The sequence below is a fragment of the Idiotropiscis lumnitzeri genome, chromosome 16 (genome assembly GCF_059441095.1).
Source record: "Idiotropiscis lumnitzeri isolate Australia: NSW breed Sydney's pygmy pipehorse chromosome 16, RoL_Ilum_1.0, whole genome shotgun sequence".
NCBI lineage: Eukaryota > Metazoa > Chordata > Actinopteri > Syngnathiformes > Syngnathidae > Idiotropiscis > Idiotropiscis lumnitzeri.
This window is the reverse complement of record NC_142406.1, coordinates 5,020,620-5,038,636: the sequence shown is the minus strand read 5'-3', so window position 1 is coordinate 5,038,636 and position 18,017 is coordinate 5,020,620. Positions and strand designations below refer to the sequence as shown.

At 38.9% G+C, this 18,017-nt stretch overlaps 1 protein-coding gene across 2 annotated transcripts in view; it reads right to left on the bottom strand.

Moving 5' to 3' along the window:
* Positions 1-14,017: 14,017 nt before the first annotated feature.
* LOC148321040 (PHD finger protein 14-like) overlaps positions 14,018-18,017 on the bottom strand; it is an 87,161-nt gene continuing 83,161 nt past the window's right edge. For both annotated transcript variants that reach the window (XM_088319087.1, XM_088319088.1), the window contains exon 18: positions 14,018-14,208. In XM_088319087.1, coding sequence (XP_088175213.1) covers positions 14,134-14,208 — 75 coding nt within the window. In that variant the 3' untranslated portion in view covers positions 14,018-14,133. The remainder of the gene's footprint in view (positions 14,209-18,017) is intronic.

The window sequence follows — 18,017 nt, the reverse complement described above, 5'->3', positions numbered from 1 at the left end:
CATATATATATATATATATATATATATAATGTGTATATATATATGTATATATATATATATATATATGTATACATATATGTATAGGTGTGTGTGTGTATGGATACATATATGTGTGTTTGTGTGTGTGTATATGATAGATATATCCGCTGATAGATGTATTTATCCCCAATTATTTGTCATATATGCTGTATTTAATAATTTTCCTAAATAGTTGTGAATATATTTTTAAATCATTGTATTCTATAATGGCATTTCCCTGAACAAAACGATCCTGATCACTGCAGTATTTTTGCTAAATTATGCACAACAATTTAAAATAAATAAGTTGTCAAGATTTCTTTAAAAGAAAAATCCTTGAATAGAAGACGCATATTTTAGAAACAAATGCTGTTCCAAAGTACAACTATTGGTCAAATCACCGAAGCAACTCATTCCTTAACAATACAATACATCTATAAGCGCTGTGTTGCATTTCCATGGCTAATTTTTGCCTCTATCTTATTTGAAAAGACTTTTCAACCAAAATTAATGTTTTGGCTCACTCCCCATTATTCCAGTTCAAAATATTAATACACCAAATCTTTGCCCATATTACATCCTTGGCTGTCCACCAACCATCCAGAACCCATAAAAGCTGGACCATTCAAAGTAGCATTGCATTCTTCTGTGGAAAAAAAGTATTTAATAATTAGTCCATGTATTTCTGAGGCCACTGCAATTTTTTTTTAACCTTATTGAATTTAATAAGGGCTGCAACGGGTGGATCTAACATTCGGCAAACATAAGGCAATTACCTGGGGCCATGTGATGTCTCAAAAACTGATCAATAAAGTTTTCTTCTATTTAAAGAAATTCTTGTCACTGTCTGATTTCATATTTAAGAAAAAGATCAAGATGCTTTAATCTCGCATGACCATTTTGAACGCACTCTGTCTTTAAGTTATTCTTTCCCCTCCAACTTTCCTGGAACCAGCTTCTCTCTCTGAAAACATAGTTTGGATATTGTCAAGCAGTAAGTTATAGCTTTCTTTATACATTAATTGTACAGTTTTATATTAATCAATTTAAATTTTTTAGATTGTAGAAACATTGCTTTTGTGTGGTGATGGTATGTCCAGCATGATGACTTCACTTAAGCTCATTTTTCAACGTAAAAAAAGAGGTTGCAGTCAATTCTTGTGTTTTCCCAAATTTCAGAACAATAATTTAAATATGGTTATAGGTGTATTATTTTTATTGTGCCTCATTGTAGACAATGCTGCTATCCTGGAATTAAAAATTAAATTGGCTTTAGCCTGCCTTCAGTGGATTTAAGTACTTTTGAGTCCCTCAGACGGTTTCGTCTGCTCTACAAAAAAAAAACATCCTTGAATACAAACACAGATTTTTTTGTCAACAAGGTTCATCCAAATTCTTTCAGTAAATGGCTGAGAATGGTATTAATGGGTGACAAAATAGACTAACATATATTTAAATGCAAATATTTGATAAAGTATAACTACTCTGTCTTAAAAAAAAAAAAAGAATCGATCAAAATTTGCCGTTTGCGTCTTTTGCAATAATATAGTTGTCCACCAGATGGCATTGTTTAATCACAAAGCAACCGGAGGCGTGCTATGTAGAGTTACCTCATCAAAATTTGCCGTTTATTAAAACATAGACGGTCCTGGCTGGTGTACTGCCATGGATTTGAGGGTCTATCAAAAATCAGATTTGGGCCCCTACACACCACTCGCAAATTTGAAAAACTTTTTTCTGGGCTTGTAAATGCCTGGCCACCAAGTGTAGAGTGTTGTCCAAAGCAACTCAATCACAAGGCTGAAGACAGACACCATGCTCACATTCACACCTAAGGCCAAGTCACTTAGAAGTCGTCAGGAGTTCTTAAAAAATAGAAAATTGGCTATTTTTTCTTCTCTCTGGAAGCTTTTGAATGATGCAAGGCACGTCCTTGATCGGTGACTGGGTCGTTTCCTGATGGGTGGTCGGAAGCTTCTTTGTAGCGTTCACTCCGATCTTCTCACAGCAGAGGTGCAGAGTGGCAGAATCAGCTTCTCTCTGGCGTTGAACGCTACAAGGTTGCTAGCCTTTCAATGCATTTTTAAAGCTGCTTGGCATTATTACTATTTTTCTGAAGCTTTTTTACGAGTTGCGTGGCTAGGATTTTTTTTTTCCTCAGGGGGTTTGCAAAAATGACCAAAAAAATACAAACCAAGATATTATACAGAAAATGCTCATAAACAATCATAATGTCTTCCATATAGAGGCTAATGTGAAATGAGAAAACAAATTTGGAAAGAATATTTGTTTTATTTAAAATAATTTGTTTTTGTTTTTAGTTAGTAAGGCGTACAACTATTGCAATTTATTTTCCTCAGTTTTTATGTCACATACAGTCTGAATTTTTTTTTTTTATATCACTGAAAACTGTCAGTGTTGCTCTGCCTTACTCTTTTGTTTCAAAGTGCATTAATTGCACATGGCATTATACACAATGTAGCCCAGTGAGACACACTGTAAAGCCCGTTGTATTTAAATGAATGCGTCCCCGATGCCACCAAAGCACTGCGCAGTGAGTCTAATGTGTCAAATATGTCAAAATGTGTGGACAATGCTGAAGCAGGCCTTTGTGAAAGTGAAGGAGCTTGCGGCCAGGTTGTCATCTCTGGAGATGGCGGCCTGCAGACTGGACCAACTGTCAGATTCTCTCTTTTGTGAGTCTGTCTTGTGGGTCCTTTGAGGGGGTAGGACAGGACGATCCCACCTGAAAAAAAATCCACCTGTCCTTCCAGCCTTGTTTTCATGTCAAGCATTTCCCATCTGCCTTAGCGGGATTTCATTGTCTTGCCACCATTAAGAAGCTCCTCCTCCTCTCAAAGCAGACACCTTCAATGCTACCCCGATGAAGGAAACATAATCAACTGCCCTTTTGTTTTAGCAGGCATTTAAATAGGAGAAAATACACTTATGGTAATGAAGCCTTATCATGTTCAGTTCAGACAGTGGGTGGGTTATGATTTGCCTTCCAGTCATGTGGCACCATCCAACTCGGGGCTCCCTGTTGTGAGCCGAAGCCTGCAGCCAGCTGACTGGGATCCAGGAGATTCTTCGACTTGAGTATTGCTGATGCTGTGTCTTCCACCTGCTGACCAATAACAAGAAACTGTCACTGCAAACAATGACAAGCCTAATGCTGTGAAAGTGTGGACAGGTTGACCACAACAACCCATCATCTGAATAGTTTTGTACCCCTATCAGACTCATGAACATGAAATAAACCAGTATCATTATTATCGGCTAGGCCGATGATCGTTGGTCATTTTTAATTTTTTTTTATTTTCAAGGCCAGGATGGCCGAGTGGTCTAAGGCGCCGCGTTCAGGACCCAGTCTCCCCAGGAGGCCTGGGTTCGAATCTCGAATTTCCCCATTGTGGGACTAATAAAGGCAATATTATTATTATTATTATAAATTAAAAGCTGGTTTATTTTTGGCTCGCTGCAGCACACTTCTCTCTCTCTCTCATTCTCTCTCGCTATGCTGTACTGGTCGCCCTGCCTGCAGAAGCAGATCGGTCCGCCCACAGAACCATCTGATTGGAGGAAGTGGGTAGCAGCCAATCAGCAGTAAGCTGCCTGTTTGCTTTTTCACCTTGAGTCACACGGACTAACAAGAGTTGTCCCATGAGCAAAGGAAAGTAAGGCAACAGACTTTGCCCAAATTTTAATAAATGTCAGTCTGCTACAACTCACAACTAAAAGTAAACTTTAAAGAGATGTTTATTTTCATTGAACTATAAGACATGCAACTGTGCATGGGAGCTTTGTACACTTTTTGTTTGACTTTTAAAACTAAGTTTTCTATTTTCTAACATCTAAAAAGCTTTAATACTTTGTAAATCACTAAAGTTGTTTAATAAACATGTGCTTAAAGGTATTTACACTAAGTCAAGTTTTGGAGTTTGTATTTTTCAAAATTTGGACACAATTTTACCCCTTTTTTCAACAAATGAATATCGCCTTCAAATATTGGTTATCAGCCTCCATGACTACTAATAATCGGTGTCGGCCCTGAAAATAAGCATATCGGTCTATCACTATTTAAAACTTCACGCCTAGACGTCATGTCTATTGCACTTTATTTAGGAGATTTATTTTTATTGTTAGCGTTTATGTTTCACGCGACACCATTCTACCAAAAAGAAATATCTTATTGTGAATGTATCTTTTGGTAACAATGGCAAGAATGTCAGCATCATTCTGATTCATAATATACATCATTTCTATTTGCTTTTTTTTTTTTATGTATCTGTCATTTATACATCGTAATTCTTAGAAAAAAATGCCTTCCCAGTTCAAATCTGATTTTCTTTTTAAATATCAATAACCGAAGACAAAAAGGAGTTTCTATTCTACTTCACAAAAGACTACTCTTTTCATTAAAAAATAATATTAATTGAAGTGACCACATTTTTAAAAAAATCGACAATTGTTAACATTTACGCCCCAAATAATGACAATCCAGCCTTCATTTGCGCACTTTTCTCCTAATTGACAACAATTCTCCTGGGAGGCAATTGAAAAATAATCCATTGAGCGACGGTTGGCTCACATAAAAAAAATAAGTAAATTCCAAGCAAATTCACTTTTTTTCCCCTCCACTGTGATTGCTCTTTCTCAAGAATGGACTCAAGAATCTTCAAAAGTTAGTCAACCAATCTAAAAAAGAAATAAAAAATACATCCAGTTATCCACAATGTTCTTCTGCCTAAAAATTTAGTTATATTTAGACGATAGAACTTAACCAGTAGAACTTAAACAATCAGTTCCTAGTGTCAGACACTCTTCAGAGTGTCCATCATCATGGATCGCCATCAATCAAATACAGCCAAAGTATCAAAGGGCCCAGCGTTGGTAGTAGCAGCACTTCAGCTCAGACCAATCGGAGATGTTATGGCAACACATCTAATTGACTACGTCAGGGGAGGGATGTTACTGGTCAACACACTCCTTAAAGTCATGGTTTCAAATGAAAAAACATTAACATATCTACACAGCATACAAGCAAATAATGAAACAAAGAAATAAAATTAACACAGAACATGCATCTCTCATGCCATTCCTATCACCAAAAGAAATAAAAATAACACAAAAACAGCACTGAGGCATTCTGGGATCGTATCAGCTTTATCAGGTTAGAAAGATGTGAGTGGTGTCGTCAAATTCATTGATAAATCACAGCAATTGTATTATTAATAGAGGTTTGAAAGAGCATTGTGTTTGAAGAACAAGCCCAAAATAAATAAAGGTTTCTTTGACAGAGCCGCCAATTCATGCAAATGTGAAAATGCAATTACCGCCACTTGTAAAATCACCAGTGACCTTTAAAACGTGTGCAGCACAGGAGATACTGTTTCCGCAGCTGGAAGATTTCTATAATTTTTTAAACATTTTTTTTTTTATTTTGGTTCTTTTTTAAATGAGGTGTGGTCCTTTTCATATGCTGTTTTTAAACTACATATAAATAAATGGTGTGATGAAGTATTCATTAATCAATTTCAGTAGTTATTTCCTGGGGAGGCACGGCGGCCCAAGTGGTTAGTACGAATGGCCTCACAATACGGAGGTCGTGGGTTCCGGCCTACCCGTGTGGAGTTTTCATGTTCTCTCCGTGCATACGTGGGTTTCCTCCGGGTACTCCAGTTTCTTCCCACATTCCAAAAACATGCATGCCAGGTTGATGAGAGCGGATGGTTGTTTGTCTTTTTGTGCCCTGCGATTGGCTGGTGACCAGTTTAGGGTGTCCCCTGCCTACTGCCCGAAGATAGCTGGGATAGGCTCCAACACCGTCACAACCCTCGTGAGGAGAAGCAGAACAGAAAATGGATGGATTAAAACATGTCTCAAAAAAAGGTCAAAATTGAATTATTGAATATTTGTTTTCAAAGCTTTTAATTACCGTATTTTCGGGACTATAAGCCACTACCTTTTTCCTAGATTTTGAACCATTATTCTGTGGATTTTTCTTTCACCGGTCGGGGCGAGCTATAGTTCAGAAAATTCGCTAAATAAATCGAGATTTTTTTACTGTTCTGTTTTAATAAGCAAAGTTGTTGCCGTGGTAAAAGGCACTGTTTTAACAATTTGTACAAAATCGTTCTGTATATTCAGTAAACAACATTTCTTTTTCTCCCAAAAAGAGTTGTTGCGGCTTACATATAGGTGAAAATACGTTTGTTTAGATTGATTCCACACTGTTCAAAAATGTGACAGCAAGAAAACCAAAAGAATATTTAATATAAGGTCAAGTTCATTGTTGTTGGGTAGATTTTTGGAGCACTAAGTAAAAATAGCATTTGATCTTCCGCTAATATTTAATATCTTATTTATCTCATTAGCTAGGTGTCTGGTATCAAAACCCCATATTTGAGCCGTGTCAAAATGGGTAAAAAAAATTCGACGAGTTCCGAATTTATTGGAGCCAGACAGTAACCTCAGTAAAAGAGAATGGAAGCGCTGGAGTTGGAGACTAATTATGCACTTCCCCAAACAGCCAAGACTTCTTTTTCTCTGCATTGCGCCAATGGAGCGCAACACTACTACATGCTAGCTGTGGCATTATACATACCAGAGTCCACTGCACACTTAAAGTCACACACATTTATGAAATGAATTTATGAACTGAAAAGTGGCGCCAATTTGGCAGTGTGGCGAGCCTACAAAAAAAAAAAGATTTATGAGCAGTGACATTTCAAAATCTCTATATTGGTTCAGATTGGATGCCACCCTAATTTGGTTGCCCGTGGCGCTGCCTCCTTCCCCCCCAGTTGGCACCGCCCTCGGAACGCCTCTGATTAGGCTGCACATAAAATATACTGTACAACGATTTTATGTTAAATATGCTCTCTCAAAATGAAGACATGCCATGTGGCATTTTAGAAAGCTGCCTACTGCGTATTATCTGTGTGGAGGAAATGAAAACAGCAATAAGTCAAGAGCATGAACAGCGATTAGGTTGTCAGGCTGATATGGAATCTAGTCTCCTCAGGAGCCAATCAGGGGGAGGTCTATTTCCAGAGTTTGTGAGCACAGCAAATTTCAGGCAGCAGATGGTATTTGAGAAGGAGTGGTGTGCAATTTACAGTAAACATATTTTTTATTCATGGCAGGTCATGCAGACAAGAGTATGGCAATTTAATAACAGCACTCCAACAAACTGGCAGTACAAGACTTAAGTGAGACAGAATAACCTCAGTGTGATTCTCTAACAAGCCATGGACTCGTTTTCTTTGGCAAATCTTTTGAGTGCAGGGAAATTAACAACGGCAAAGGAGCGCATTCCTCCACGAGGTTATTATGAATCAAAAAGTAAAAAGTGAGACATTACACAAAAGCAAAAACAAAATAACACCCATTCGTCCGAATTGTCTTGTTAAAAATTGTCATTTAACAAAGTCAATTCAATGTTCAATTATCCATTAGAATAATTCAAACATTTGGATCATTTTCAGACTTCTTTAAATGTATGTCCAAAAATAGCCTTTTCAATTTTGTGTTTTTTGCAGTTTATTTTTGTTTTTGTACGACTCTAATGCAATAGTGGTAACATTGACATCGTCAAACTCTTGCCGAAATGACGACAAGTTACCGCAAATTAACGTATCACCTTTGTAATTGCTCCACTTATCCAAGGGTTAGTGCAGCGATCAAAGCACAATATCTGATTTAATGAGACATTTGCTGTTTCATGGTACATGCTGGTCGGGATGAAAAAGAACCACAAAATATTTCTTGTGACTTTCTATGGTGTAGACACATTGCCAGTGTTGACACAACAACCTTCATGACAGAATCCCACAATACTTTGCGGCACAGTGCTTGTTGGTGACTTAGGCAGTGGACTTGTAGCGGCGTGGTGAGACCCCGTTTTTTCATTGATTGATTTTTTTTCCCCCTTGGGGTTCAGAAAGGAGCACACAGACTGCAGAAGGGTGGGAGAGAATTTGGTGTGTATTAATAATCATAGTCAAAAATCATTATGCGTCTAGAATTGTTCAAATGTGACTGGACATGTAAAAATTAATTGTTTCATTTCTTAGGCTTCTATAGAACTACGGAGAACTTTGTTATAGTCTTAATTCTTTCGAATAAGCGGCCACATGACAAACTGCACCAGAATGCATTGGTGTTTGTTCATTATTTCACATTAGGATGTTTGAGTTCATTGTTTTGTTAAGCTGCTACCAGTGTACTGTTAATGTTGTATCGGTTGTTAACTCATTCGCTGCAATTGAAAAAAAAAATTCCAAAAATTCATTTTACCTGGGCTGGCAGTGAATGAGTAAAGATTAGCAACACAATATGATAAAACAAGATGCCGTCATTCATATTTATAACACAAATAATTAATGACACTATTCATTTATGCTAAATGTTTTTTTTCATTATTTCAAAAGCAGTAGTAAAATGCTTTGAAGGGGCAAAGCTTAGGTCTACCCGACTGATTTTCAGAAGTAAAAAAAAAAAAACTGTCCTGATGTGCATCCTTTACGACTGGGGTGTCGGATTTTCCAGTGAAATTGAACCGTGAATTTAAAAAAACAAAACAAAAAAAAACAAAAAACAATCAATAGGCTTGCAACAGATAACACGAGACGCATATACCTGCAATGCCCCATCGTCTTATCCACGCATACATACAAGAGATATTTTACTAGTTCAGATATTTCAAGTGGGCTGATAATTTTCAGAGGCAAAACAATTCTCTATTAAGGGCCAACGGTGGATGATGTCTACATTCCATAAAGCTGTAATCGAAAGGACAATCAGCAGCTTGTATCGGTACTTGCAGGGTGTTTACCTTTTTATGTGGGTGTAAATTTGACACGTGCTTACGACTTCAGGTATCTTTGTTTTTGGTATCAGAAGCATGATTGTGTGCATAAAACCTTTTCTTAGGGTGTTTTCATGTTTTTCTGAATGTGGTTCTCCTTCACATTTTGACATCTGATAGTATTCTCCATAACCCAAAAAAAAAGATTATTATTACGTAGATATACTTTACATTATGTTATTCAAGTCAGACATTTAGTATATTAAAGGTTTGAATTTAACAAGTCCAATTATGAAATTCGGCAGATGATGTGTTGTCTTGATTTGTTACTCATGTAATAATAATAATAATAATAAATAAAAATAATTTGCAAGTATCGCAATTATTCCTGATATCACCCACCCATTGGCTGAGATTCAATACATTTATTGGTCGTCTGCATTGTGATTAAAGTGGTGTATACTCAGCTGTGAATCGCTCCATTGACAACTGAAGATCATAACATGACTAAGATTTAGATTAAAAAGATTCCATACTTCAGACTACGATGAAATCAATTGGAGTTAGTGCGACCGGCTGGTAAACATTTAGTGTGTTAGTTGAGTTCTATTATATTTATTTATTTGAGACAGGTAAAATGGTAGAAAATGGATAAAAGGAAACTATGGAAAAAACGAAGGATACATATTATACATAGAAGGGTTTGTGTTTTTGAGGGATGTCATTATACATCCATGCAACCCTGTCGAACAGTTTTCCCTTGAAGTGTGATTCTATGATCTATTTTCCATCAGGCCCAGGATGCCGACACTCCCGCATTCTGATATTAAGGCATCGAGGGGTGTAATGACCATTTGTCTCAAAGAGAATATTAATTTGCCCATTTCAAGTCCAGGCAGGAGGCAAGCCCCGTAAGATTGTTGGACCATGAAAGACATTATCTAGAGGCTTCTGTTTTGGGTGAGAAGACATAATTGATGATGGGAAGGAAGCGTCGGCTTCTGCAGTCGTTTGAGGCTCCCCACAGTCGAGCTCCAAGCATGCCATCTGAGAGTGATGTCATTAGGCATATGATAACAGCAATGGGCACATTAATGACAAAGTGTCCCACCAGTCTCCCACTTATGCCACACACCCACTTACACCGGCTGAATATTAAAACGCTCTCGTTGATGATTATATACAGAACAAGAATAATGATACTTACCTGACAACTCTTGGCAAAAGAGCGTTGTGTCATCATGTCCAGTTACATTCAGCGCAGCAAGTAAATAAAACTAGAGCACATTTACATTTTCAGGATCTGCTCAATATGCCACAGCCTTATTTGTTCTGTTCTGAAATGGTCAACTTGAAAAATACTACCAAATAAATAAATGAATAAATAATTGAAAAAATTGTCAGGGTTGAGGAAGGTGAGGACCCAAACGCAGGGAAGCCAGGCAGGGGTAACTTAAAGGGCATTTATTAAACAGAAAACTAAGGCAAACAAGGAACTTGGAAAAACTTAACGACAGGAAACCAACTACAGGGAGAGGCGACAGGAACTGGCAACAGGCACAGGCAACCGGGACAAGCGACAGGGACAAGCGACACTTAAAATGACAATGAACCAACAAGAACTGAAAGCAACCAGGGAACTAAATACACACAAATTGACGAGACAACGAGGAGCACCTGGACAAGACATGGAGGGTTGGAAGGACCGGATTGGTTAACACTAGGGCTTGGGTAAACGAGCACAGGTGGACACAATAGACAAGACGAGACAAGACACATGAACAAGGCCAATACATGAAACCAAATACTAAACCAAAAATAACAAATACAAATCATGACAAAAATATCTATATCTATATCTCTCTCGCTCTCTCTTTCAATATATATATATATATATATATATATATATATATATATATATATCCATCTTCTGTACCGCTTCTCCTCACTGGGGTCGCGGGGGGTGCTGGAGCCTATCCCAGCTATCTTCGGGCAGTAGGCGGGGGACACCCTGAATTGGTTGCCAGCCAATTGCAGTATATATTTAATTTACCAACGCTGTCCGTTTATTTTGAGGAAGCTTACATATTCTTCTTATTGTTATTTACAATTTCACTTTTAATGGCTTACCCGTGGTCTCTGTTCAGATCCAATCATCACTGGTTATTGATTTCAGGAAAAAAAAAATCAAAGAACAACCTTCCTGAGGATAAAAAAAACAGTATACAATACAATACAATACAATACAATATAACAAAGTAGGTGGATGGAAGAACTTCTCAACTTAGCTTTCTTTGACTGAACAAGTCAATGTTATTGAGTACAGGCTCGTGTCAAGACGGCTTTTATCACAAAATGGCACATGTTCTCCAGATTCTGTTGAGTCCTTTTTTTATCAGGGCTGGCCACATAAGGAGTCCATAGATTACTTGAGAACACAGATGCCGAAAATTTTGGGCAGCCTCAACATAAATCCTATGCTTCGCCATCATAAACTGTTATCTCTGTGGGTCTCACCGTCTTCTTGAAAATATGTGCCTTACTTATTCTAAATTTTGTCTCCACTCTGAGGTCCTCTATCCAAGAGTATTTGCTACTACGTCTGGCATCCATCCATCATCTGTACCGCTTTTCCTCACTAGGGTCGTGGGGGGTGCTGGAGCCTATGCCAGCGGTCTTCGGGCAGTACACCCTGAACTGGCTGCCAGCCAATCGCAGGGCACACAGACGAACAACCATTCATGCTCACACTCATACCTCGGGCCAATTTAGAGTGTTCAATGCATGTTTTTGGAAAGTGTGAGGAAACCAGAGTACCCGGAGGAAACCCACGCAGGCACGGGGAGAACATGCAAACTCCACACAGGAAGGCCGGAGCCGGGATCAAACCCACGACCTCTGTACTGTGAGGCCATCGTGCTCAACAGTCGTCCACCGTGCCGCCCTGTCTGGCATAGGTATAGAAATTAATTGGGACTTCTAAAAAAAACAAAAAAAAAATCATGTTTCCGTGTCTTGAGTATTTGTTTCAAGAAGAAAGTATACCCAAATGGCCGAGATTTTCGTCACAGATCAGCTATTAATTCAACTACAGTTAAAATGAGAATAAATGGTATTGTGGTGAATAATGTGCATATCTTTAAGCAACTTCCAAAGCAAACGAACTCTGAGGAGACATTTTCTTGGAACATGCAAAATTTTATTACATTTAAAATGACAAACTCCTGGGTTGTGGAACATAAAACTGAATGATAAAACCAAATATGTGTAGATGTTTGAAATAATGACTAAAAAATAAAAATCTTTAAAGACCCTGTAAAGTGAATTCAGAGATGTGTTTTGAAATACTTGAAAAACGTTTGCAAATAATTGCTGAAATCATGTGCAAAGACTGAGAACAACGTCGTAGCAACTTGGGGAGGTACATTGCCTCAAATGGTTTTAGACCAATCGGTTTTCCTGATTTTGGGGGAGTAGCTAAAACAGTGTCTTGTGACGCAGTTCGGCTCAAGCATAAGTCCCACTTCCCCACTATATAAGAACTTGAGTGCCTTCCTTCTTATCAGTCGTTATCCAGCACACTTTCTAGTTACTTAATTATCCTGTAATTACGTGACCCATTTCCACCACTAAAACATGCATTTAGCTTGATAGCTAGCCATGCTTAGCCCATGAAAATGAGTTTTTCCTGGATGCCACAATTGAACATATCAGCTATGTGTCATTATTAATGTTTCCAACAGAGCTGGGCGACTGTCCAGGGGGGCGGAACAGTCCGGCCCTCCGGCCTGGCCGGACATCCATTTTTGGGGTGGGAGGTGACAAATTCATAAAAAGGGTTCAATAACCACGCCGGAGGTGGATTTTAATCCGGGCCACAAATCGGCCCTCAGGTGTGTGATGTGGTTGCGGCTAAATGGGCAAACGACAAAAATTGTCTCAGAACCCGTGAAAAGCGCCAATACCAACTGTGCGGACTTACTTGCATTGGGTAAGATACTTTGAGTTTATGTTTTCCGTGTGGTCCCTGAAGGGCACACGAAGGTGATTGGCACATGTTACGGGGAACAACAATTTTTATGAATTAGGCCGAAGGGTCGAGGCTGGAAGGCTAGCCAGATCCCTGCCGGAGGCGGGGAACTGACCGGCAATAAAGGGTCAAGTGCCCAGTTCTGGTTCCGAAGTGTTACGTATTTTGCATTATATAGGCTACAGTAATCTGTTGGAATACAAAGCAATGTTGGTGTTTAACCAAGAGAAAGTACGTACTCAAATATCATGTCATGAGACCCACAGGTAGGGGAATGCAGCTGGTTTCGATGCCCCCTAATTTTAATTGGGTCAAAGGAAGAGGGTTGGGATTATCATTCAAATTTCATTTCACGATCAGCGACGGACATGTATAACCTGTGGCATTTTTAGTCTTGCGGTGACCACCCAACTTAGGGATCGTACCCTTGGCGCCATCTGAGGAACACGGAGCCCTAACTGCTGAGCTAAAGGTCCAAGCTGTCACTTCACTTTCTAACCATATCAGAAGGCTGGGCAAAATCAGCCTTTACAACAAGCTGGCAATGTTATACATAACCCTAAATAATTTCATATTGGGGTTGTAAGATAGCTAGCTAGTGCCTACATTTCAGGCACTGGAAGCTTCAAGTGGGTACATTTTTTACGGCACAAACGTGTTGGTGTAGTAGGCATTAGAACGAAGGAAGACATGTAGGTATTTGATTGAAAGTTGAAAATGAGTTGGGTGTGGTTTCAGCACATTTTATAAATCCTTCAAATAGTGGCAGGGTTGGCAACAACACTCTCCTCTGCGTCAAATTCATGAGACAAATGTTTTCACGTTACAGAGACTTACAGGGGAAAACAATATCCAGAGGAATGTGAAGTGCCGAGAAAGAGGGCTTTTTGGTTGACGTTTGGACGTGGGGGAGAAAGGTCATTCACTATATGGAACAATTTGTCAATTAAGATATACGGTTGCCTGTTTGGTGTGGCAAAGGACCCCCCTCGCATATGAAAATAGAGTGCATTACATACACATAAGATGTTCATGAGACTTCTGGCACTTCCATCCTCAGAGTAATCTAAGATGAAGAAGCCTTCATGTACTGTTATATAAAGACGTTTGTATATCTAAATTAGAAACTCTTCTGGGTGATACTAATATTGTTTACTAATACTGTTTAAGGTCTTGAAACTTTGGTGGGATAGTTAAAATATGCTGTGCTTGGTTGCTAGCAAATGATTCAAATGGGAATTCATTCAATGGTCTTGTGCTCTTCGGTTTATCTTCAGTTGGGGATTTCTTGCTCGGATATCTCCTCTTTTACAGAGCACTCGTCCTCCAGCCGCTCCCCTTCTTCCTCCTGGAAATACATGACACGTAAGCATCATTAAAGACTTTTATCATACATGCAAATTATTGTTTTGTGTTTGACTCTTAATAATTCTGGTTGGTCTCTGTGAAAACAACTTCTCATCATAGCAGCTCCGCTTCACGACAATGTTTTTAATTGTTTTCTATATGTACATAGTTGCTTTATAGATAAGGTTCCTATGAGGGCTGTCAGCGGTCCACTGGAAATTTTTCATTTGGGATTTCCACGGCGTTTCGAAGGAGGCAAGGTGGGGTGAAAGTGCATACAAGAAGAGCAGACCAAAGCCCTCTCTTCTGGCTGTTATTATGTGGATTGTGTAATCGTTGGAAAATTAAATGGGTACGCCAGGCACTCTGATGAGAATGTAAGGTTTTTACTGCGAGTGAAGCATCTTATGCATGAAGGAGGTCCAGCGGAAACCGACAGTTCGTCTCTATCGGATGTCAGGACAGTGAGACTACATCGGGACTACACTGACAAATGGATGAAAGGAGGCAGGACTGCAATTTTTGTAAATTAATGATGCGGCAAATGGGGACATATTTGAATCTATAATTGAATCTTAATCTGCATTTAATATTGTGACTTTTGCCATGGTTGCCATACCAGGTTTTCCTTTGTGTATTTGGCAGAGATGTAGAATCCAGGTGCAGGATGTAAAAACCACCTCTGTTTTTTGGACTGACTGGCAAAAACGGCTTCAAATGCCCAGCTCTGCTATTTAACTATTTCAATGCGAAAACTTTCCATACTGGGCCGCACGGTGGCCTCACAGTGAGAGACAGCATCAGGCGTGGGTTCAATCCCGGCTGCGGCCATCCTGTGTGGAGTTTGCATGTTCTCCCCGTGCCTGCGTGGGTTTCCTCCGGGTACTCCGGTTTCCTCCCACATTCCATAAACATGCATGGCAGGCCGATCGAACATTCTAAATTTCCCCTAGGTGTGAGTGTGTGTGCGGATGGTTGTTCGTCTCTGTGGGCCCTGCAATTGGCTGGCAACCAGTTCAGGGTGTCCCCCGCCTCCTGCCCGAAGATAGCTGGGATAGGCTCCAGCAACCCCCGCATTCCTAGTGAGGAGAAGCGGTACAGAAGATGGATGGATGGAACTTACCATAATTGCCACTGGAACCTTGTACAATAATCCCCATGGAATTTTTTTAGCTTTTTGTGTTTTCCGAAAAAATTGCATGTCACGTGAAACATGGGGAAATAAGGACAAAATATGTGAATTTGCCCTTTTTTATTTTGTTTTATAATTTTAATGCCCATCGCAGTATCTTAAGATAAGAATATATATGAAAAATTCCCTCTGCAACAACAAAAGCTTTGAAGCAAAAAAATTAAAAAAATAACGAGATCTCAGATTTTTTTTTCCAGTGAAAAAGGCTCTCCTACTTAAAAATTCTCATTTAAAGTGGGAAATACTACATTACTGTCACTTGTGAACGTTTTCCATGTACGTTTTAACAACAAGCGGCTCTCTAAACTAAGGTAATTGTTTTTGGCAATAAAGAAAAAAGGAATGAAGTTAGTAAACACTTCAATGGGTCTAATTTACGAACAAATGAGGATGAATACTTTTGTACTTGGTGCACAAGTTGAGCAAATACGCCAAATCGCTGTTGGATTCATGACATATCTACCGTGGCACCATACACCTTTTATAGTTAGGTTTGTGGACACGTCAACACAGACTGGCATGAAAGAAAGAAATTCAAAGTATCAGCGGGATGGCAAAAATTAATAGCATGTCGCCACCAAAATGCAAATGTGAGCTGACTCATCTGTCAGGTTGTTTGGGGGATGTAACTCATCCATTTATCAGAGCAACAGTAATTAATTTTTTTTCCCTATCTGAGACAGCTTTTAATTGAATAATTGAGTTTATTAATGTAGCTATTTATTTCATTTCCTATCCATTCGTAAATTGATTTAAGTAGTGATTAATTGTTTGTATAATAATATTGCACATGCTTTTGCATTTTCTTTTTTTTTATAACCGTATACCTTTTTGGTAAAGTTAAGTCATTGCACGCCAGACCCCACCGAATCACAGACTGCAGAACTTCTTGGCCCCATTCATTTTTTCATGGGATTTAAGATTTGATAAGTTGTACACGCCAAAGAAAATAATTTTCTTACTTTTTTTTGAAAGATCATGTTGTGTATTCAATTTAAATTTGCTAATGGAGGGAAGATGGCGACATACCAGGAACACGTATTTCCATAACACACACTAGCCTTTTTTCTTCTTTGTAGGGACTTCATAATTAGCCTGGATAAATATTTGCTTAAAATATCTAAAAAAAGGCAGGAGTTAAGTGACAGAGCATTGGAAGAATACATTTCATCTGAGGTAATGAAATACAGGACGGCCAAAATTTTGAGGTAGTACTTTGTAGGTCTCGAAAAAAAAACAAGTCCAGGAAAAAGACAATGCTACTATAATTTGTATTAACATTTTAAAATTAATTCATGTGGAAGGAATCATTAAAAAGCAAGAAAGTTTGCTGCTGCACAGCTCACTATGTCTTCAGTGACAATCCAGAAGCAGACAATATCTATGCATTGTGCGAGAACGCCATCAATCCCCTCTGGAGAGAGAAGAGAGGGGAGAGGAAGTGGTTGTAGGAAAGAGGAGCAGAGGGGGATGCAGTGAGGGCTCTGAGTGAGGGTGTGGCAAACCTTCTGGTAGCAACATAGATTTTATATGAATTTGAAACGCCACGCTGTTCATTTGTGTTGAGGTTTTTATTGGTCAGACACAGCCTCTATCTGCTGTCATGTGATGCACAGAGAGACTGAATCAGAATGAACCCTAGGTGGCAACAAAGACCAGTTTTAACGCTGTTTGGACTCGCAGTACCACAAAACAGCACATCTACTTCAATAAATTTACACTGTAAAGGAATCTCAGCATATGACACGGCCTGTAGTTTATTAAGATTAGGGACTTTATTGAGCATATAGGCCTCCGAATTTTCAAATTTAATTCCTTTGCGTCAGCATCTGTGTTCAAATTTAATTAGTTTGTGTCAGCATCTTTGGTGAGCGCGGTGTACTTAAGCCCATATTTTTTCTTATTGATAAATATTCATTGTGAACTGTTACATTGGACTATAGAGGTTTGGGGTTGTTTGGAGGTGATTCATCCTCAAATCCGTAAAATGACTCCATCTCTTCTTTAATGCCACACATAGTTATATAGCTTTTTTGTACATTATTTTATGACGCGATGGTATTATTAAGAAGTGGATTAGGTTAGTCATATACCCACTGAAGACCCAGGTCAAAAATTCACCATAGGCCTCTGTCGTGCATGTGTGTTTGGGTATGCAGTAATCCCTCTCGGCTTAATTTTTCGCAGGTTCAGTGTTTCCTGGGTTTTTTCAAAATATTCACCCAAAAAGAAAAAGAAAAAATACAGCCATATTGCGGAATTAAGCTTTGCTTCGAAGTGATGAATTGACTCAGAGGTTTTATACAGGCGGACAGAAAATCAAAATCGACCAATGACAGCACGGTTTATCCTGTGAGCTGAATGGCGGCACATCAACCCAGCATCGACCCTCGTTGTACCTGCCAGTCTCGTCCACGTTAATAAACAAACAACGTTCTGTTTGAAAACTCATATCATTATTCAAATATGCCGTTCAGTTAGTTAAGGTCGAGACGGATAAGCGGATAGTAAACAACTGTGTTCAGAAACTGTGAGCGGCGCGCGCTCAGCCACCCAACAAGCTCAGCTCGCTCAGGTACGAAACATCAGTTAATTAAATGCAAAAGTGTTTGATACTT